At 41.2% G+C, this 22679-nt stretch overlaps 1 protein-coding gene across 2 annotated transcripts in view; it reads left to right on the top strand.

Annotated features, from left to right (window-relative positions):
* OXSR1 (oxidative stress responsive kinase 1) overlaps positions 1 to 22679 on the top strand; it is a 199126-nt gene that overhangs the window by 70572 nt on the left and 105875 nt on the right. For both annotated transcript variants that reach the window (XM_073630021.1, XM_073630020.1), the window contains exon 2: positions 8515 to 8627. In XM_073630021.1, coding sequence (XP_073486122.1) covers positions 8515 to 8627 — 113 coding nt within the window. The remainder of the gene's footprint in view (positions 1 to 8514; positions 8628 to 22679) is intronic.

Below are 22679 nucleotides of genomic sequence, written 5' to 3'. Positions count from 1 at the left end.
ACCTATAGGTAAGCGTTATTCTAGGCTTACCTATAGGCACAAGTCATATAGGAGGGTATACAACCTCTTTAATAACAGCCATTGTAATGCCACCCATGTTCCTGTCCTTTTTAACAGGGTTGAAAGTAAGCTGACACCTGTGTAGCATAGGTATCAGCTTACCGTTTCACCATGTTAAAAAAACAAGAATATTGGTGGCATTACAATGGCTGTACAATTGGTTCACACTAGCCAAAACTCTGAATAAGCAATCCACAGTGGACCACTTTTCAGAGTGCGGTTAAGTGGCTTCTATCAGGTGTTGAGGAGGTGATCCTGTCGCCCCCTAAATACCGTTTTTTTTTTTTTTTGCCAAATTACAGTTTACAATGGTGTTATTGCACCTCAACCACAAACCAAGTTTCAAATTTTGAAGTTTTATTTATTTTTTACATGCAAGTAAGCAGATGTTAGTCATTGGACAAAATAAAAACGCATAAAGCATGCCACAAAACTTCTCTCAAAGGCAGGTGATTGTGCAGTAGCATTAGCGTGAACCCAGGCTAAATACTGTAATAAGTCTGGGGGTTCTGTGACCAGTCCTGGGTACTGTTTGGTTATATGTGTAATGCAAAAAAAAAAAAAACGCGCTCTTGTAAAGGTAACCTTGTCACTTCGTTGCTCCATTGCCAACATAGTTTGTGTAACAAGAACAGTCTCTAAAAGGGGTAACTTTATTATACATTGCTTAGCGGTGAAGCAATTATAAACTGTCTAATATTTAAAGCTTAGCTTTTGACACATATTCCTGGAATCTGCTGCACATAGCAGAGTTCTGTATCCCTGTGGTTTGTAACATTTAGGCATACATGGCAAAAATGTTTCAAGAACAGAACTTTTTAGTTATGTACATGTCATTACTTCAGTATTTGCTACTTCCAGGTGTGTTCAGAAGAAATAGCCTGAGACTGCAAAACAGAGCTTCACTGTTGCACATTTCATAGAATGTATCTTTTATGTCAGTGTGATGTAATTAGCTAGAATGTGGCCTACTGTTCCTGATCAGCCTTGCACTCTGCTGATTACATCTCAACCTCTCGGAGAAGTGGCTGGAAACAGTAGACCACAATTCATCTGGAAGAATAGATCAGAGGAATAGAGCGAGGAAAATAGGAGCTGATACATTTAACAGACTTCAGTATTCAGTGGTGTCCCCCATGTGTATGAAAGATGTGCTGCACTATGGTAGTCAACTATTGCTTCTTCCTCCCTTGGTCTGTTCAGAGACTTCTGACTACAGTACTCCTCAGTACATGGGCCCACCAGTAATTTCATGTGGAGCTGTGGCCAAGTTATGGAAATTTCAATACTTAACAAGAAAAAATAGTAATTGAGGGAATGTTCACACCTGAACAATTTGCAGCTTGATTCTGAAAGGTCCAAAATGTCTAACAACCAAAATCCCATTCTTTTAAATTGTGCTTGTCCACGTGTGAGTGCTCAGACACCTGTAACTCATTGCCAGAAGCTCAGAAAGGTACATGAGCTATTTATGAAGCAGAATATGGAGTTTTTGTCCCCATGGACTTCATGAAGAGTGCCTGAAAAAAGCATGAAAAGAGCATTTTTCAAGCCTAAACAGCCATCTCCTTCTCTTAGTAACTAGCTTTCCTCTGGCTAAAACAAAAACACTCAAGCCTACATATACTTAAAAAAGTGTGAGAAACCACGTGAAAAAAAATTCTTCAAAATCACTTGAAAAAAAAAAAAAGCTCATGCTCAGTTGTGAATGCAGCCATGAAGTCTTAACCAGCCCTCTGTAGCTGCAGGCACTGTGGAGCAATTCATCCTAAAAGATCACTAGAGGAGCACTGAAACGTTCAGGTTTGGGCTTAGTAATTTTCTCTCTCCTCTCCTATTTTCCTGTGTACCTGCCTTGTTTTTACATCTGTCAAGTCACTACTGACAGGCAGGAGCTGAGCTTCCAAAAGAGAGTTAAATTGTAACTGATAAGCTTTAAATGCCAAATTTTTTAAAATAAATGACTCCACAGTGCCTGCAGCTAGAGTTCAGTGAAGGTTAGTATAAAGGCTAGGTTCACATATATGCCTCTCTGTGTGGCTGCATTTGTACATTCAGAAAACATGGGAAAAAAATCCTGACCCTCTGCCCACTTGTGGAGGACGTCAAATGACAAAACATGTATAGCAGAGTTAGGACATGACGTCACCACGCAATCCGAGATTTCGGCTTGGAGCTTTGACTGGAGGCGACGCAGCTATTTGAATGTGCTTTTAAACTTGTGTCAGTGGAGATGCAAGCAAATGTGAGTGTATTATACCTTTTAAAAATAAACGATTTTAGGTGACTTTATGCTATAGGAGCTTCTTTTCATCCCTTTTCTTCCTTCATCTGATTGCGGAGTATACAAAATTGACTTTGGGTGATGCTTTTGGAGTGGAGGGGATAATGGCTGTAGATTATTTCTCTCAGGGGTGATGTGCATTCTCCCTAGGAAAAAAAAAACCTCTCTAGCAATACACACCAAACCGAGCATGTGCAGCCTGACTCCAAAGGCTCTGTCTTATCTAGACTTGTCCAGGGGAACAGTGCAGGGAGGGGAGAATCTGTGCATACAGGATCAAGCAGCCTTTTTACACAGTGCAGAGGATTAGCCCCTTAGGTTCCACAGTGAGTATAACAATCATGCTTTACTGCATATGCAGACAGATTTTACTGTTGTGGGTTTAGTAACACTTTAAGGTTAATGTTTTGACTGTTGCACTTTGTCTATAGATTAATAAGCCTTTCCTTGTATGTATCTTAGCAGTTTCCTTGTGACAGTGGAATATTGGGCAATGACGTTGTAAATTTCTCATCTCTGGGTGGTTGGCAGTGAAAGAATCTCAGTTCAGTAAATACATACATGACTGATTAGAAAGCACGTTTTCATAAAGGGCTTGGCCATAAAATATGCAGAAATATAGCCAAAGGAAATAAATTCTAGAATTCATGTATTTTAGTGAAAGCAAAGCTATTGTATTACATCTTAGTATTTTCTTTGATTTTAGTAGATTTTGTATGCTTTTCACTTGGTTGAGTTCATGACAGCATAAGTGTGAACTATTTTACATGAAGCACTTGCTCCTGGATAACAGTGTGTCTACCTCCTGCTGAACTGAATTGGGATCATTTTCCCTAAAAATGTAAAAAGCTGCCTGAGTGAGTTAGGAGCTTGAGCACAGTTCTTAAAGAGGAAGTAAAGTCTTCCTCTTTAATTGTACCTACAGGTAAGCCTATAATATGGCTTACCTGTAGGTACTGTAAATATCTCCTAAGCTTGCGCCGTTTAGGAGATATTTACTATATACGCTGTTGTCATCGGCGCATGCGCACTGAAGGAACAGCCTGCTCGTGTCGTTTTTTCAGGGCCTGTGCCGTGACCGGTGGCACCTGCGTGCAATGCGCGGGAGTGACGTCATTGCGGTTCTGGCCAATCACGGCGCTGGAGCCCGCAAACCCAAAAGTAACGCCTGGAAAGATGCTGTCCCTGTCATCAGTGTGCTGGTGCCGATTCAAGGTAAGTATTTCATAATGAGCTAGTATGCGATGCATACTAGCTCATTATGCCTTTTGTCTTGCGTGTTTATTTATTTATTTTTTTATTTGGAGGTTTACAACCTCTTTAACTATGCTGGCTGCATTCGTTTTTTTAGTATGGAGCAAGCACAGAAAAACCATATTCATATATTCCAGAGATGCTTAGTCATAAAGTGCTAACCAAAATATGGCAATATAGCATTCTGTCAAACACATAATAACTTGAGCCGCCGCTGGCAACTGACATTTAGCGAATAGATGTAGAGTCCAGATGGCAGCAGTCGTCCGTATAGGTTGGAAGTCCTTGTACAGCATCCAGCCTCGTTCGCCCACTTGCCTTAACTAAAGGCTTAACACATCATGATAATACAGGGGTATGGGAAAGAGGAAGGTGGCGCTGCCCCTCAACTGAAGAGTGACCTTCAGAAGTGTATCACACTTCGCATTAGTGAGTGCAAGTGTTAAATTGATCTGCAATAGTGTAGTGTATTAAACCACTATAAATGCTTATGATGGCAAAAAACTATAAATTGTAATGTGCTAATATATCACCAAATATGTGACACAGCTTTACCATGAATGTGTAAGATTACACAAATACATGATTGATTCCAAAATAAAAACTGTGAACATATGAAAAAAAAAAAAAAAAAAAAAATATATATATATATACACATTCCTCTAAAAATAATCCTCAAAAAATATAATAAACCCAGAACATTATTATTATAACCAGTTATGAAGGCCATATCTTTGTAGGTTTCTGTTTTCTTATCTTTCTTTATTAATAATGTTGTCCTATTCACATTCGATATCTCAGTTTTTAGTTTAGTTAGGTTCTTCTTTTGGTATCATAATAATACTTCTTTTTCTAAAAAGTGATTTATTTTTTTGAGTTGAATCCAATAAAATTTGAAACTTGCAATCACCTGGCTGAAAATCAGGCTCAGACTGGAGTTAAAGCTTTGCGAATTTGCCATTAAAATTGAACTTGAATTGAATACCCTATCCTGTCGCTAAGATCTTCTACCCGATTTCTTCCAGGTTCAGCAGGTTCAGCATCTTCCCTATATTCTTTGGCCAACCCATGATGACTTAACTCTTGGCCATACGCATACATTCGTTAATAAAAATAACAAACATCCAACCCCCCCCCCCCCCCCATACTGCAGCATCTGTGTGATACTGCAGCTGTCCCACGCTGGCTTAAAGACCAAGAACTGAGTGATCACATGACCACTGATTGCTCAGTTCTCGGTCTTCACTTTGAGTCAACGCTCTCTGCTCCTCCACTGCTCACTGGAGCGCCAGGATGGGGAGGAGGGGGTAGGTGCAGCTGACTCCAGTTCTCAACTACGTGCTGAAAGGTGGAGCTACCTGTATATCAGGCAGTTTGGTGGTTCCCAACAATCTTGTTAAGATCTTTCCCGAGCCTGGCTTGGTTCTGCCCCGTCTGCTGATAGCGAGCAATTGTCCATTATGAACTGACTCTGAGTCATAGGAGAACATAAGTAAATTACATTTTGTGACCCTCAATAAGAAGTACAGCCTAAAAAGCTTTGGCCATACTCCTTTTTAAAGTGTCAATAATTGCTTGGACCAGATCAGATATTTTGAGCAAATTTTCTTTCTGGTTACCAAGTTTGGACCATACCACTTGAACTGCACATTACTCATGGTGTGAGGTACTTTGGATACCAGTAAAAACTGTATCGGCGGTGTGTCCGACCACTTGCACTGAACATCACTCATGGAAGCAGAGAATATGATTGTAAATGATGTTCTTCCAGTTGTGCCAGCCAGAATTTGTTGGCTTGGTGTCACAAAGTGCTGAAAAGGAGCTTTTATTTTCAATAGGGCAGTAGCAAGCCTTGAAACATACAGATTGTAGTTTTTTTTTCCTTATTTTGTTTCCCCCCCTTTGTCTACCTAAAGAGAACAGTCAGTCAGAAGACTATAGTTTGGGAAACATGAGTTCTACTCTCCTTTCTCTTGGCTTGTATAGCACATTCTAGCATTTGTTTTTACTGAATAAATCAAAATAATCATAGCTGCAGTGAACCTCACAGGCGCCCACATTATTTCGGAAGAACATGTTTTGTTTTCAAACGCATTTCATGGTCTGTATAGATTCTATGCTTTGTGTGATGGACACGTTTAGTTGTGAGAAACACTTCCCAGACTCTAGAAGTTTGTTTCTTGGCTTTTAAACATTTGACTTTGGTTTGCTAAAGGTGTGGCTTGCACGGGAGGATTTTTGTTATATTGTGATGTAGCGCAGCTAGAATTTGATAACCGATCACTACTCCTTGGGGAGGAGTGGAGTGTTGCATGTAAGAACAATTCACAAGAAGTGCACAAATGTCATCAATGGCTACAACAATGGCTGGTTTTTAGGATCACTATTGTCTTGTGCGCTCATCCTCACTGTTAGATGAATGACCTTGATCTGTGATTTGCTGTGGGTGTGGTTAGATTCTCCAAAAATATAGAGCAGGTCAAGTTCTCAATGATTATATATGTATAATGTATGTGTGTATATGTATATATTATATGTGTGTGTGTGTATGTATGTATATGTATGTGTGTATATATGTATATATATATATATATATATATATATATATATATATATATATATATATATATATATATATATATATATATATATATATATATATATATATATATATGTATGTGGGCCTGTGGAGAGGGGAGGATACATGTTGGGTTTAACTGCCCGACAAAAAAAAAATTACTCACCCTTCCATCAGCATTGTTCAGTAATGCATATTAAAAAAAAATGCATTGTTGGACATATATTTTTATTTGGAAGAGAAAAGCCAATGACTTAGCGCTGGAGTCTCCATTTTGTGCATGTTCCTGTTATGAACTGCAGACTTGCATGCAGCCACTCGCCGCATCGCACACACAGGCAGTGTGCAAGACAGAACCAAAACTATACCTCTTCTCTTCTACATTGGTGATAGTGGCTTCCGAGCTTTAGCTTTGTCTCTGTGTCCTTTGCCCCAAATGTGCATGTGGCATTGGGAGCAGATTCTTGTAGGCCGGTATCTCAAAATGGGGCCATGCAAGAAGTGGAGAATCTGGTTGGACTCTATAGGTCCTGCCAGGCACAAGTGGCACCCACTTACCTCTAAAGTTAGGCAGCGCAGCCAGGGTTAGTATGAGGAGCAAGCATGGAGGAGAACGAAACATTGGAAAAAAAGAACCCAGCAAGAACGTCTAAGTATTCTTATTGCTATATCGTTTTAATAGTTTTTGTTCGGTAAATATGAATATCTTTTTTTTTTTTTCCCATTTCCAGCCAGCAGGGGTAGCATTTGGCTCCTTTTTTGCTTGGGTTTTCAGGCTCTCCTTAGCATTTCAATTGAAAAAAGCCTATTTACAGAACTCGGTAGCTAAAGTTTAAATGTAACCACTTAAGGACCGAGCCTACTTCTGACACTTGTTTACAAGTTGAAATCATTTTTTTTGCTAGAAAATTACTTATATATATATTTTTTAGCAAGAAACACTAGATAATAAAATGGAGATTGTTGCAATACATTGTCACACCGTATTTGCGCAGCAGTCTTAAAAATGCAATTTTTGGGGAAAAGATACACTTTTTTTTGATTAAAAAATAAGAAAACAGTAAAGTTAGCCCAATTTTTTTCTATGATGTGTAAGATAATCTTACACCGATTAAAATTGTGCAAGCTTGTGGAATGGCGACAAACGTTGTCACTTAAAAATCTCCATAGGCGATGTTTAAAAATTTCTACAGGATAGCAGTTTTGCGTTACAGAGGAGGTCTTGGGCGAGAATTATTGCTCTCACTCTAACGATTACGGCGATACCTCACGTGTGGTTTGAACACCGTTTACATACGTGGGCACGACTTGCGTATGTGTTCGCTTCTGTGCTTGAGCTCGGAGGGGCGGGACGCTTTCATTTTTTTTTCTTTTCCCTTTATTTTACTTTCTTTTATTTTTACACTGTCCCCAAAAAGACCTCAGATCTCACATTTACACTTGAAAGCAATTAAAAAAAAAAGTGTCCCTTTAAGGCTGGAGGGTAGAAGTGACGTTTGATGTCGCTCTGGTCCTCCAAGGGCATAGAGTCAAGTGGGGGCCATCCTGCCCACCCATCCTGGGGATTGGATCGTTTCCGTCGCTTGCAATGGCTCCGGTAAGTGGCGGAGACGCCGAGGGGGTGGTGGGGGGGGGGCACCTCTCCCACTACCCATAAAAGTGATCTTGTGGTGCATCCGCCACTGAGACCACTTTTATGTGAAAGCGGATCGCCAGCCATGAATAAAAATAACAGGGTTATGGCAGCTATCTGCATCCCAATGGTATTTAACGTCAAAATAGCGACGTATATCCATGGTGAGCAGTCCAGAAGTGGAAAGTCCAAATTGGAGACTCCTCTTCTCCCTCCTTCTGCCTTCACATGAATCCAGTGAAATTTCTGTCTGAAACAGAGTCTGAAAGGAAATGAATTCTGTCATGGAATTAAAAAAAAAACAAAAACAAACCAGATTTCATATAAACTTATAAAACAAATACAGTTGACCTCTGAATTATGATTGGCTTCATTTACATTTGTTTCCCTTTTCAGAGACTTTAATAGTGAGGCTTACTTATATCCCAAATCTCTCCCTTCTTCTACAAGTCTGTAATGAAGATGTCCCTCCCTTGCAGTTTGACATTATGGAGGATCTTTTGGCAGAGCACGCTATAATCATTTGTCTATGTAATCACTGTAGTAGTTGGGTTGAATTAGGATTCGGGTGGGAGATGTTTTACCTCTGGAGCCCTTTAAGTTATGAAAAGTGATTTTGAATGTGATTCGGTCCACTAATAACGAATTGTAAGGTTTACGTGCGGTGTACATTGAAGACTAATGTAACAAATTATCTTTCCACAGGAAGTGGGGCGACAGCTGTGGTCCAAGCTGCCTACTGCTCCCCTAAGAAAGAAAAGGTGGCCATCAAGAGGATTAACCTAGAAAAATGTCAGACCAGCATGGATGAACTACTGGTAATAAATAACCTGATATTATCCTTATAGCTAATATTTAAATCATATCTAAACCCCAAAACAAAAATTGATAGTATTGCATCCTACCAGTCTTTAGATGTGATGGCTGCATTTGTTTTCTTTCTTTTTTTTTTTACACATTATTTTCCTTCATTTCCACCTGGTAACCCATTAACACATTTCCTGTCTTAGGGTAACAATCGTACTTTGCAGTGTTGTCACATTAGGACAGGGAGTGTGTTCGAGACTACATAACACTGTGTTAAGAATACATAACCTCTCCTTCAATAATAGGGACAGGTGTTTTGCAGTCTAACAAATCAGAACTGATAACAGGCTAAAGGAAGAAAGTACTGGAGGTGAGGTTGGGGGGGGGGGTTGGGCTTTTTGCTCAGTCGTTCTAAAGGCAGAAAGTTTTTTTTCTGTGCCCCCATGGCAGGGGACCAAAGAGGAGGACCAGGGATGCTCTGTGCAAAACCATTGCACACAGCAGGCAAGTATGGTATGTTTATTATTTTAAAGAAAAAGAAAAACATTTAACGTTTAGAGCCACTTTAACATTATTGTGTTTTGTATTTACTTAATTGGTTACTAGGACACAAGCTGCCAGTGTCTTAGCAACCAATGACATGGGCCCACTGTCATTTGTCATTAATCACATGAAGGGCCTACCTTATGGTGAACTAATCTCAGAGTTCCCCATCAGGCCATGCCAACCAATACGCCTGTTTGGGAAGGTAAAACCTAATGGCACCCACATGCGTTTGTAAAACAGCAGCGCATTGTGGCTGCCGGTATTGGAACGCATACGATTTACACACTCTCTGGCACCCACATATTTGTGAACCTAGCCTAATACTATTTACATAATGCTGATAATTTTTTTTTTTTTCATATGTAAAAATTATTTGCAAGACTATAAACTCCCTTCGAGTAAGTTTTGCCCCTGCTCCGTTTGGCTGATCTCTAATTTCCAAGGCTCTATGAGGCTGGGGTTGGCCCACAAACCACCAGATTAATCTGCTTCTTTGTACAGTGACTGTAAAGCTTCCTGTACGAGAATATTGTTAGGGAGGGGAGTGACTGTGCTTTTGTTTTACAGACCCCCAGCTCTTCCCATCCTGCATGCCATCTACATCAAATGGATTGTAGCGAATGGAATGTGATGCTATTTATTATTCATAGGCCTTGTGATTCACGCCTGGCAGTCAGTGTTTACAACTCCACATCAAACAGCTGATTTTTCATTTTCTTTGTGTGTTCTGCGGTGATATGATTAACCTGCTCACTGCCTTTAGAACCAGCAGTGTCCTTGTAGCACTGTGTGGTGCAAAAATCTGCTCTTTATACCATTTAGGGCTCCTTAGAAACTAAAATACATGGCCCAATACACATACACTCTATGCATATCATTGCTGCATGAACACAGCAAGGACATAAGACAGTGGGTTTCAACAGTGCAAGAAGGAGTAATAGGCAGTAATGGTGGCATACATGAGGACTGCTCCATCAGGAAAGACCAGATCCTCAAAAGATTTAATTTGACAGTATACAATGGATAATATGTGTTATAAGCTATACATAAGGCCTCATTCACACTGGACGTTTTTTGATGTTTTTACAGCAGCTGTTTTTGGCTTTAGACATTTTTTTTCTACAGTGATTAAACTCCCCATCATGTTATCCTATGTGTCCATGCACACATAGGCTGTTATCAGCAGTTTTGGGCAGTGGCGTTTTTGAGCAGTAAAAAAAAACCAAAACTAGTGGGTTCTGAGAGATGTTTTTCAGCTGTAAAAACGCTCTAACGCTGATAAACATTGATAAATGCTCAAAAACGTCATTCACCAGTGTTTTTTATGTTTTTGAGCAAATGGGGAAAAAAAACAAAAAAAAACAAAAAAAACACACATATATATATATATATATATATATATATATATATATATATATATATATATATATATATATATGTGTGTGTTTTTTTTTTTTCTTAAAAAAAAAAAAAAGCCGCTAACGCAGAAAACGCTAAAAAACGGTATTGCAAAAACGTTGAAAAAAGTTGAAAAACTCGCTGCAAAGCTACTGGCGTTTTTATAACATTATTTTAACATCCAGTGTGCATGAGGCCTAAGAGTTATGTTTGCCATTGACTTATCTCTGATTAAAGCTGAACTACTGCCAGTAATAAATACAAGATTTAATCCAGTTATATAAAAATTAGGAACCCATTAAGTGTATTTTAATATAAAACTAGCACCAGTAGTTGTCTGTTGATGTCATTCTCTGTAATGTTCGATACAGCAGCACTCAGATGGGGACCTAGAGAGGCAGCACTCCAATTACAGCTCTATTTTTTTGATGCATTCAACTGGGAACATGCATGCTAAAATGATGTCATCAGTGTGGTGCTGCTTTGTTGTCCATTCACAGATCATGTTGGGTCAAGCTGCATTGGTTAATGGCACTGTAGTGTGAAGAAAGGTCTATAAACTAAGGCTACTTTCACACTGAGGCGCTTTACAGACTAGCACCTGTAAAGAGCCTCTCTAGCCCTCCTCAGTGTGAAAGTAGCCTAACAATCCTGTCTGGCACGTGTGCCTAGATCATAAAATGAGCTGGGCAGATAAAACCTTAAACCATATTGTGCCCATAAGTCATTGATGCCTGGATGTCCAGGCCAAATTTGGAAGTACCAGTATGTGTCTGTTAACTTTACAAGTGCTCTATGACTACCTAGGAGCATTAGTGGTAGGCTGACTAAAGCAAATAAACCCAAGATAAGTATAGTAATAAGTCCTACTTGCAATCTCGGAACACTCAATAAGAGGATAGTATGAGACTGGTCTAAACTATGTGGCATGTTCACCAATGCCAGGAGCCTGGCGGACAAGATGGGTGAACGAGAGATACTGTTGTACGAGGAGGATTTGGATTTTGTGGGAATTTTAGAGACCTGGTTCAACAGCTCTCATGATTGGCTGGCAACCATTCAAGGGTATACCCTTTATCGCAGGGATAGAGAGGGTAAAAAAGGGGGAGGGGTATGCCTTTATGTCAAGAATCATGTACAAGTGAATGTGAGAAATTACATTACTAAGGGAGCTAGCGAGGAGGTGGGATCCTTATGGGTAGAGCTCCAAAGGGATGAAGCTAAGGGGAAAATAATACCGGGAGTTTGCTATAGGCGCCCTAACCTGAGGGAGGAGGGGGAGACGGATCTCCTATCATAAGTTGGATTAGCAGCAAGGATGGGAAGTGTTATCATAATGGGGGATTTTAATTATCCAGACATAGACTGGGCGGAGGGAACCACGCATTCGTCTAATGCCGCGTACACACGACCGGACTTTACGGCATACTTGGTCTGGTGGACCTGAGTTCGTCGGACAATTTGATCATGTGTGGGCTCCAGCGGACTTTTTTCTCCCAAAAGTTTGACGGACCTAGAAATGAAACATGTTTCAAATCTTTCTGATAGACTCGAGTCCAGTCGAAAAGTCCGCTCGTCTGTATGCTAGTCCGACGGACAAAAACCAACGCTAGGGCAGCTATTGGCTACTGGCTATGAACTTCCTTGTTTTAGTCCGGTCGTACGTCATCATGTACGAATCCGTCAGACTTTGGTTGATCGTGTGTAGGCAAGTCTGTTCTTTCGGAAAGTCCGTCAAAGTCCACAGGACAAAGTCTGCCATAAAGTTCGCTCGTGTGTACGCGGCATAAGGCTCGCCAGTTCCTAAATATCTTGCAGGACAATTTCATGGTTCAGATGGTAGACTCACCAACTAGAAATAAAGCGTTACTGGATCTACTGATTACCAACAATACAGACCTGATCACGGATGTGGAAATATGGGGCAATTTTGGAAACTGCGATCACAGGTCAGTTGGCGTCAGTATATATCACAGAAATAGGAAACATTAGGGGAATACAAAAACTGGATTTCAAAATAGCCAACTTCCCTAAACTACGAACCTTGCTAGAAGGCATGAATTGGGATAAAATCTTAGGAACAAAGAACACGGAGGAGAGATGGGTTTGCTTTAAGAGCATATTAAATAAGGGCATTAGCCAATGCATTCCATTGGGTAATACATTTAAAATAGCGAACAAAAGTCCTGGATGGCTTAACTCCAATGTAAAAATGCATATAAAAGCAAAGAACGCCTTCAAAGAATACAAGGTTGAGGGATCATTATCAGCATTCAGACTTTACAAAGAATGCAACAACATATGTAAATTTGCAATTAGGGCGGCTAAGATAGAACACGAAAGACACAAAGCGGAGGAGAGCAAAAAAAATCCCAAGAAATTCTTGTAAGTGTAAACAGTAAAAAAGGGAGGACAGACCATATTGGCCCCATAAAGAATGAGGAAGGATATTTGGTTACAAAGGATGGGGAGATGGCATGCTATTGAATTATTCTCCTGAGTCTTCACAAGGGAATCGGGGGGCTTCAGTAACCAAAACTGCAGTGTTTATCCTTATGGCACATCACAGGAAGCACCTCCATGGTTAACGGAGGACAGAATTAAAATTAGACTTGGGAAACTTAACATTAATAAATCACTGGGACCAGATGGCTTGAATCCGAGGGTACTTGGGGAACTTAGTCAAGTACCGTATTTATCGGCGTATAACACACACCCCAAGTTTAGGAGGGTATTTTAAGGAAAAAAAAACTTACATTTAAATGCCCATCAATGCAGCCTTATCAGTGTCCTTCTGCAGCCTTATCAGTGTCCTTCTGCAGCCTTATCAGTGTCCTTCTGCAGCCTTATCAGTGTCCTTCTGCAGCCTTATCAGTGTCCTTCTGCAGCCTTGTCAGTGTCCTTCTGCAGCCTTGTCAGTGTCATTGCAGCCTTGCCCCCACTGCAGCCTTGCCCCCACTGCAGCCTTGCCCCCACTGCAGCCTTGCCCCCAGTGCCCACTGCAGCCTTGCCCCCAGTGCCCACTGCAGCCTTGCCCCCAGTGCCCACTGCAGCCTTGCCCCCAGTGCCCACTGCAGCCTTGCCCCCAGTGCCCACTGCAGCCTTGGACAGATTTAAATATGGCGCCGCCGAGATCGCAGGGACTCGGCGGAGTGAAGCGTGGTGCCGCCAAGATCGCAGGGACTGGGCGGAGCCGAGATACACATAGCCGAGTGTACTCGGCTCTTCTCTGTGCTGCTCACAGTCCCGCCCAGTCCCGCCCTATGATGGACATAACACAGGTCCAATGGCGGGACTGGGCGTGACTGTGAGCGGAGCCGAGAAGAGCCGAGTACAATCAACGGGGATCGGCGTATAACATGCACCCACGATTTTCCCCTGATTTTAAGGGGGGAAAAAGTTTGTGTTATACGCTGATAAATACGGTAATTGCCAGACCATTGTTCCTAATTTTTACTGACAGTCTACTGACTGGAATGGTAACAGCTGATTGGAGAAAAGCCAATGTAGCACCAATATTTAAAAAGGGCCCAAAATACATCCCTGAGAATTACAGACCAGTTAGCCTAACATCAATAGTATGCAAGCTCTTGGCAGGGATGATAAGGGACTATATACAAGATTTTAGTAATGAGAACAGTATCATTAGCAATATTCAGCATTGATTCATGAAGAATCCTTCTTGCCAAACCAATCTATTAACCTTCTATGAGGAGGAGAGTTGCCATCTAGATAAAGGAAGGCCTGTAGACGTGGTGTATCTGGATTTTGCAAAAGCATTTGACACGGTTCCCCATAAACGTTTACTGTTCAAAATAAGGTCCGTTGGCATGGACCATAGGGTGAGTACATGGATTGAAATCTGGCTACAAGGACGAGTTCAGAGGGTGGTGATAAATGGGGAGTACCCGGAATGGTCAGGGGTGGGTAGTGGGGTCTGTGCTGAGACCAATCCTATTTATTTTGTTCATAAACGACCTGGAGGATGGGGTTATCGGTTCAATCTCTGTATTTGCGGACGATACTAAGCTAAGCAGGGCAATAACTTCTCTGCAGGATGTGGAAACTTTGCAAAAAGATCTGAACAAATTAATGGGGAGGGCAACTACATGGCAAATGAGGTTTAATTTAGAAAAATGTAAAATAATGCATTTGGGTGGCAAAAATATGAATGCAGTCTATACACTGGAGGGAGAACCTTTTGGGGGAATCTAGGATGGAAAAGGACCTGTGGTCCTAGTAGATGATAGGCTTAGCAATGGCATGCAATGCCAAGCTGCTGCTAACAAAGCAAACAGAATATTGGCATGCATTAAAAAGGGGATCAACTCCAGAGATAAAATAATTCTCCCGCTCAACAAGACTCTGGTCCAGCCGCACCTAGAGTATGCTGTCCAGTTCTGGGCACGAGTCCTCAGGAAGGATGTACTGGAAAGGGAGCAAGTACAAAGAAGGGCAACAAAGCTAATTAAGGGTCTGGAGGATATTAGTTACGAGGAAAGGTTGTGAGCACTGAACTTATTCTCTCTGGAGAAGAGACGCTTGAGAAGGGGATATGATTTCAATTTACAAATGCCATACCAGTGACCCCACAATAGGGATAAAACTTTTTTGCAGAAGGGAGTTTAACAAGACACGTGGCCACTCATTAAAATTAGAAGCAAAGCGGTTTAACCTTAAACTACATAGAGGGTTCTTTACTGTAAGAGTGGCAAGGATGCGGAATTCCCTTCCACAGGCGGTGGTCTCAGCGGGGAGCATCGATAGTTTCAAAAAACTATTAGATAAGCACCTGAACGACCACAACATACAGGGATATACAATGTAATACTGACGTATAATCACCCACATAGGTTGGACTTGTGTCTTTTTTTCAACCTCAACCTTACTATGTAACTATGTTTCCTTGGTTTGAATGTGATTATTAGTAAATAGATATTATTTAAAGGAGAAGTTTGGGTATTTGGGAAAAAAAAAAAAAAACCTTTGTACTCCCCTCTTTCCTGCAACATCAGTGTGACTCTGAAGCTGTCCAACATCAGTTCTTAGACTGAGAACCGAGTGATTACATGACCACTGATCTCTCAGTTCTTGTTCTGCTTAGAGCAGAGAACAATGACTTTCAGTCATCACTCTTGGCTCTGTCCCTCCAGCACTCACCGGAGCACCAGGCGAGAAAGGGGGTGGGCACAGCTGTCTTTGGCTCTCTGCTATGCACTGATAGGTGGAGCAAGCTGTCAATCAGGCAGCTGGGTGGATCCTTCCAGGGCATGAAGCAGCTCTGCCATGTCAGCTGACAGCCAACAATAGCCTACTGTCAGCTGATTCTGGGTTGTAGAAGAGCAAAAGTAAGTGCACCCATGTGACTGACTCACAAGGGAAGTATAGCCAAAAAAAAAAGCTTTTAAAAAGCTCAGTCAATCAAAAACAGATATTCTACTATCTGATAGATTATGCTGGAAAGTCCAATCGGAAAACAGCTTCTTATTCTCAGGAACTTTGCTGGTGGGAAATTTGTGCTTGTTCCCCTATGGCCTGAAGACTTTTCCTGTTGGCTAGAGGGCAATCCCAGTCTTCTTGTTGGAAGTTGTATTTATTCTATTTTGCAGAGACTGCCTTGGTAAAGGTGGGATACTTTCAATGGTGGTCAGGATCAAATTGTTTGTATAGGAAAAGCTCAAACCTCCAATGTGGTCAAGAGAGCTCAAGGAAAGGAAACCCCTATTAAATACAACAAATTAGCCCACCATTCTTCACCTTTTGGGTAGATTTTTTTAATTGAAATGTAAGTGAAATAATATCTTTTTGACTTTCAGCTTGCTGCCAGACAGGCCATTAGTTAATGTAGCCTGTGTTTTGCATTGGCATGATAGATGATGTGTCCTAAAAGCCAGGACTCCAGAGAATGTGACAGAGAAATGTCCCTTTGCTAAACTGCGTAAAGCTGGCCATACATGTCCTTCTGCCCAGACAAAGAACCGCAAATCCTTCTTTGAATCTGACTGCAATTGAAGCATAATTGACATTCAACCATCAGGCCTATTGGACTGATCTAGATTTTTTTTTTTATAGGTATATATACAGTAGATATTACTGGTGATTTGCTTTTCATTCACATTTTCCACTATTTAGTTATAGCCTAGTTTGATGTCCCTTTGATCGCACTTGGGCTTGTGATGACCAGATTAGGTATTAAAATAATTGATCTGTGTGGAGCTTAAGAACATTTTCCTGCTAATATATCGGCATAATGGAAAATCATCTGTATAATGTCTTTTTTATGGTTATTTCAGGATAAAAAATAGGTGACAATGTAAAAGCATCTTAAAACTGTTCTGCCCACCACTGCAAAAATTAAAAGCCAGCAGCTACGCATACTGCAGCTGCTGGCTTTTAGTAATAGGACACTTACCTGTCCTGGAGTCGAGCGATGTCAGCACCGCAGCTGATGTTTCCATCAGCTGTCGGGTGCATGACGCCACCATTGCGGGTAAGGGAACCTGGCAGTGTAGCCTTACGGCTTCACGCCGGGAATCCTACTGCGCATGCGCTCCGCTCCTCTCTCCTAATGGCCCGGCAGCAGGGGGAGGAGAAGGGAGCCGAGTTGGGACATTATGGGCCGCGGCCCAGACTCCAGGAAGTGGGAACAGGATACCTGTCAAAGACAGGTATGCACTCCCCCCTCACCACCGAAAGGTGCCAAATGTTGCATCGGAGGGGGAGGAGACAAATCGGTGGAAGTTTCACTTTTGGGTGGAACTCTGCTTTAAGACGAAAATAATTATTGTGTTGGACCACTAGTATTAGAGTACAAAATGAATTAATTCACAAACAGAATGATACAGGATATGCAATGGATATAACAAGTCTACACACCCCTGTTAAAATGTCAGATTTCTGTGATGTAAAAAAATTGAGACAAAGATAAAGCATTTCAGAACTTTTTCCACCTTTTTAATGAGACCTATAAACTGTACAACTCAGTTGAAAAACAAACTGAAATATTTTGCGGAGGGTGTGGTAAAAAAAAATAATAATAATAATGTGGTTAAGTGTGCACACCCTCTTATAACTGAGGCTGTAGCACTGTTCAGAATTGAGCAATCACATTCAAGCTCATGTTGAATAGGAGTCAGTACCCACCTGCCATCATTTAAAGTGCCTCTGATTAACCTCAAATAAAGTTAAGCAGTTCTAGTAGGTCCTCACATTTTCTTAGTCGCATCCTACAGCAAAAGCCATGGTCCACAGAGAGCTTCCAAAGCATCAAAGGGATCTCATTGTTAAAAGGTTTCAGTCAGGAGAAGGGTGCAAAAGAATTTCCCAAGCATTAGAAATACCATGGAATACAATGAAGACAGACAGCATCAAGTGGGGAAAATATGGTGCAACAGTGACATTACCAAGAACCGGACGTCCCTCCAAAATTGATGAAAAGACGAGAAGAAAACTGGTCGGGGAGGCTGCCAAGAGGCCTCCAGCAACATTAAAGGGGCTGCATGAATATCTGGCAAGTACTGGCTGTGTGGTACATGTGACAACAATCTCCCATATTCTTCATATGTCTGGGCTATGGGGTAGAGTGGCAAGATGGAAGCCCTTTCTTGTGAAGAAAAACATCCAAGCCCAGCTACATTTTGCAAAAAAACATCTGAAGTCTCCCAAAAGCATGTGGGAAAATGTGATATGGTCTCATGAAACCAAGGTTTGACTTTTTGGCCATATTTCCAAAAGATATGTGTGGCGCAAAAACAACACTGCACATCACCAAAAGAACACCATACCCACAGTAAAGCATGGTGGTGGCAGCATCATCCTTTGGGGCTGTTTTTCTTCAGCTGGAACATTTGCCTTAGTCAGGGTAGAGGGAATTATGACCAGTTCCAAATACCAGTCAATATTGGCACCAAACCTTCAGGCTTCTGCTAGAAAGCTGAACATGAAGAGGAACTTCATCTTTCAACATGACAACAACCCAAAGCATACATCCAAATCAACAAAGGAATGGCTTCACCAGAAGAAGATTAAAGTTTTGGAATGGCCCAGCCAGCGCCCAGACCTGAATCCGATTGAAAATCTGTGGGGTGATCTGAAGAGGGCTGTGCACAGGAGATGAGAAGGTTTATAGGTAAATCTGCACGCCGGATACAAGTACAGGAAGAAATTAAATTAAAAATGAACTGCTGCCCATACACCACCACCACTGCCCCTACAGATACACCACCACCTAGGTGGAGTGTACTAGAGTTGATTTGAAAGGAAATGTAGGTGTGGCACTGTTCTAATTTGAGGTAAAACACCTATTATGGTAAACCTACTGTGTTGCACCCTCTGCAGTCCACCAGGACCACGAGTGGGTATGTAAAAGAATCAATAAACAAAGTACCAAAATAGTATGCAAATAAATCCTTAACAGAAAATGTCAATACAATGTATATACACCCTCTGCAGGGTGCAATTCCTCTTGAAGTGTTGCTGGTGTTCAAATATATTACCCTCTACTGGATGCGCCCAAGTTTAAGAGACGAAATAAATGTATATTATAAAACGAGTTTATGAATCTGGGTGATGGAATACAAAAAAATAGCTGAAGGGAGCAGCAACTCTATTGCTATTATGTTATTCTGCTACACCCTCTGCATAAAACCAGTGCTTGTGTTGTGAAAAAAAACGTGTGTGCATGTGTGACACTGTATAATATAAAAAATAAAATAAAAACTGACTGTGTCCTGGTTTGAAATGGTTGTATTTGAGATGTGTTACACCCTCTGGCAGTCCCTAAACAAAATTAAAATTGACAAAACAGTGTATTTAAACGCAAAAGAATAGGACTGGTGAGATGGTGATAATCATGAACTAAAAAGATCCTAGTTTAAATAATGTGATTTGAAGTGTGTTACACCCTCAGGCGGGTGTTAAACAAAATTAATTTAAATAATAAGTGATAATTTATACATTTTTCTAGTGAAAAATAACTTAATAAAGTATACACAAACAAAGTGACTTGTGCTCAAAAAGTGTCCAGTGCTTGCTGGTGGTGATGCTTTTTTGAAAAACTTCTTATTTAGGTGACAGCTGGTGTTGGTGATCCTTATTCGTGCTCCTAATGTGAATGCACTCACCAAATAGCCTCACCCCCCAAGGGGTACTGCGCGGTCACAGTATCTGCCACTGTGTGGCAATCCTTGAACCCCTGGTCCGTGATTTTAATATTGTTGGCGATGTTTTTTATTTGTTCATCATATATGGAAGAGAAGGGATGCCCATAGTGTGAATCTGTATTTAAAATATGTTTATTAATTAAGAGATGTACTCACATGTTATACAGATAATTAGAGCATGTAAACATGAGTGAATGGATGCCGTCAGAATCCTATTTTCGGCTGACCGGAAGTGACGCAAAGACGTTCGTTACCCCGCCCTACGCATTTCGTCATCAGACATATACGGTATCTCTCTAAAGTGAGTACACCCCTCACATTTTTGTAAATATTTTATTAAATCTTTACACATAACAACACTGAAGAAATGATACTTTGCTACAATGTAAAGTAGTGAGTGTACAGCTTGTATAACAGTGTAAATTTGCTGTCCCTGCAAAATAACTCAACATACAGCCATTAATGTCTAAACGGCTGGCAACAAAAGTGAGTACACCCCTAAGTGAAAATGTTCAAATTTGGCCCAAAGTGTCAATATTTAGTGTGGCCACCATTATTTTCCAGCACTGCCTTAACCATCTTGGGCATGGAGTTCACCAGAGCTTCGCAGGTTGCCACTGGAGTCCTCTTCCGCTCCTCTATGATGACATCATAGAGCTGGTGGATGCTAGAGACCTTGCGCTCCTCCACCTTCCATTTGAGGATGCCCCACAGATGCTCAATAGGGTTTAGGTCTGAAGACATGCTTGGCCAGTCCATCACTTTTACCCTCAGCTTCTTTTAGCAAGGCAGTGGTCATCTTGGAGATGTGTTTGGAGTCGTTATGTTGGAATACTTCCCTGCAGCCCGGTCTCCGAAGGGAGGGGATCATGCTCTGCTTCGGTATGTCACAGTACATGTTGGTATTTATGGTCCCTTAATGAACTGTAGCTCCCCAGTGCCGGCAGCACTTATGCAGCCCCAGACCATGATACTCCCACCACCATGCTTGACTGTAGGCAAGACACATTTGTCTTTGTACTCCTCACCTGGCCATGCACACTCGACACCATCTGAACCAAATAAGTTCATCTTGGTCTCATCAGACCACAGACAATGGTTCCAGTAATCCATGTCCTTAGTCTGCTTGTCTTCAGCAAACTGTTTACGGGCTTTCTTGTGCATCATCTTTAGAAGAGGCTTCCTTCTGGGATGACAGCCATGCAGACCAATTTGATGCAGTGTGCGGCGTATGGTCTGAGCACTGACAGGCTGACCCCCCACCCCTTCAACCTCTGCAGCAATGCTGGCAGCACTCATACATTATTTCCCAAAGACAACCTCTGGATATGACACTGAGCATATGCACTCAACCTCTTTGGTTGACAATGACGAGGCCTGTTCTTAATGGAATCTGTCCTGCTAAACCGCTATATGGTCATGGTCACCGTGCTGCAGCTCAGTTTCAGGGTGATGGCAATCTTCTTATAGCCTAGGCCGTCTTTATGTAGAGCAACAATTCTTTTTTCCAGATCCTCTGAGAGTTCTTTGCCATGAGGTGCCATGTTGAACTTCCAGTGACCAGTATGAGAGAGTGAGAGAGATGACACCAAATTTAACACACCTGCTCCCCATTCACACCTGAGACCATGTAACACTAACGAGTCACATGACACCGGGGAGGGAACAGCAAATTTACACTGTTTTATACAAGCTGTACACTCACTACTTTACTTTGTAGCAAAGTGTCATTTCTTCAGTGTTGTCACATGAAAAGATATAATAAAATATTTACAAAAATGTGAGGGGTGTACTCACTTTTGTGAGATACTGTATAGACAGATTTTACTGTTGTGGGTTTAGTATCACTGTAAGATATATCATGACTCCATCATCCAATGCATATGCCATTATAAGAAGTTCAGTGACTTTGGTATGTATTTAAAGTGGAGTTCCACCCACTTTTACAACTCTTCAGCATCCCTCCCTAAACTGTGCACTGTAAACTAATTGGATATTTTAAAAACATTTTTCTCAGCACCTACTGTATATCTGCTGTATTCATTTTTCACTTCCTCCTCCCTGGCCGCGGCCCATCGCATCATTTCCTGTTTTCAATGCCTTTTGGGAAGGGGCGGCAACTTCCTCTGAAACTGCCGTTGCTATGGAAACCTGACCTGTTACACTGTTTGTGCTGCACTGAGCATGTGCGAGATCTGCAAGGATGAGATCCAGGAAGAAATACAGTCTGGCTTCAGATGCCCACACTTAAGATGGCCACGGCCTGCTGTAAGTTTATAAAATAACAAACTACTGCTATAAACTAACAAAACAGACCTTAGTTCACAGACTAACTTTACTAGAATACATTAAACTTGTGTATTATAGGGGTATTTTTATTTAAAAAGTATAATTTCGTCCGGAACACCACTTTAAATACTTCTGCATCATCTGACTCTGCAATTTTTAAGCTTTTTTAATAAAACAAAAGATGATATGCAGTAACCCATTCAGAATTCTGCTTTTATTGATATGACTGCAGTTAACCGATAACAGATTGGTTACTCTGGGTTACAGCACTTTGAGCACCAATCCTCTGATCCTACATTAGCCTGTGTGGTTTTCATGTTCTTGCTAGGATTATGTTACTGCATAGCTATAATTGCTTGGTCTCCACAGGGGTTAATAAAATATGTAAAGACTCACAGGACGAGTTCTTCTTTGCACGCGGCCTCTGTCTGGTGCAACCCCAGCTGCCTATTTTAGGAAAATTCCTCAGATGAGTAGTTTGATCTGTTGAAGCTCCACACATGCCAGACAGATCTCAGGTATTATGTAGTGGTGTTCATCAGAGGGCTATAGAGATCAAGAAATAATCCCTGAAGTGACCGAGGGGAAGAGGTGTTCCTAGTGCACGTGTTTCCCTAAAATAGATTTCTATGGATGGTATTGATTAAATTCTATACATACATATATACA

Source organism: Aquarana catesbeiana, linkage group LG05 (assembly GCF_042186555.1).
Source record: "Aquarana catesbeiana isolate 2022-GZ linkage group LG05, ASM4218655v1, whole genome shotgun sequence".
In the NCBI taxonomy this organism is placed as follows: Eukaryota; Metazoa; Chordata; class Amphibia; order Anura; family Ranidae; genus Aquarana; species Aquarana catesbeiana.
The sequence above is the reverse complement of the archived record's forward strand: the minus strand, read 5'-3'. Positions and strand labels throughout refer to the sequence as shown.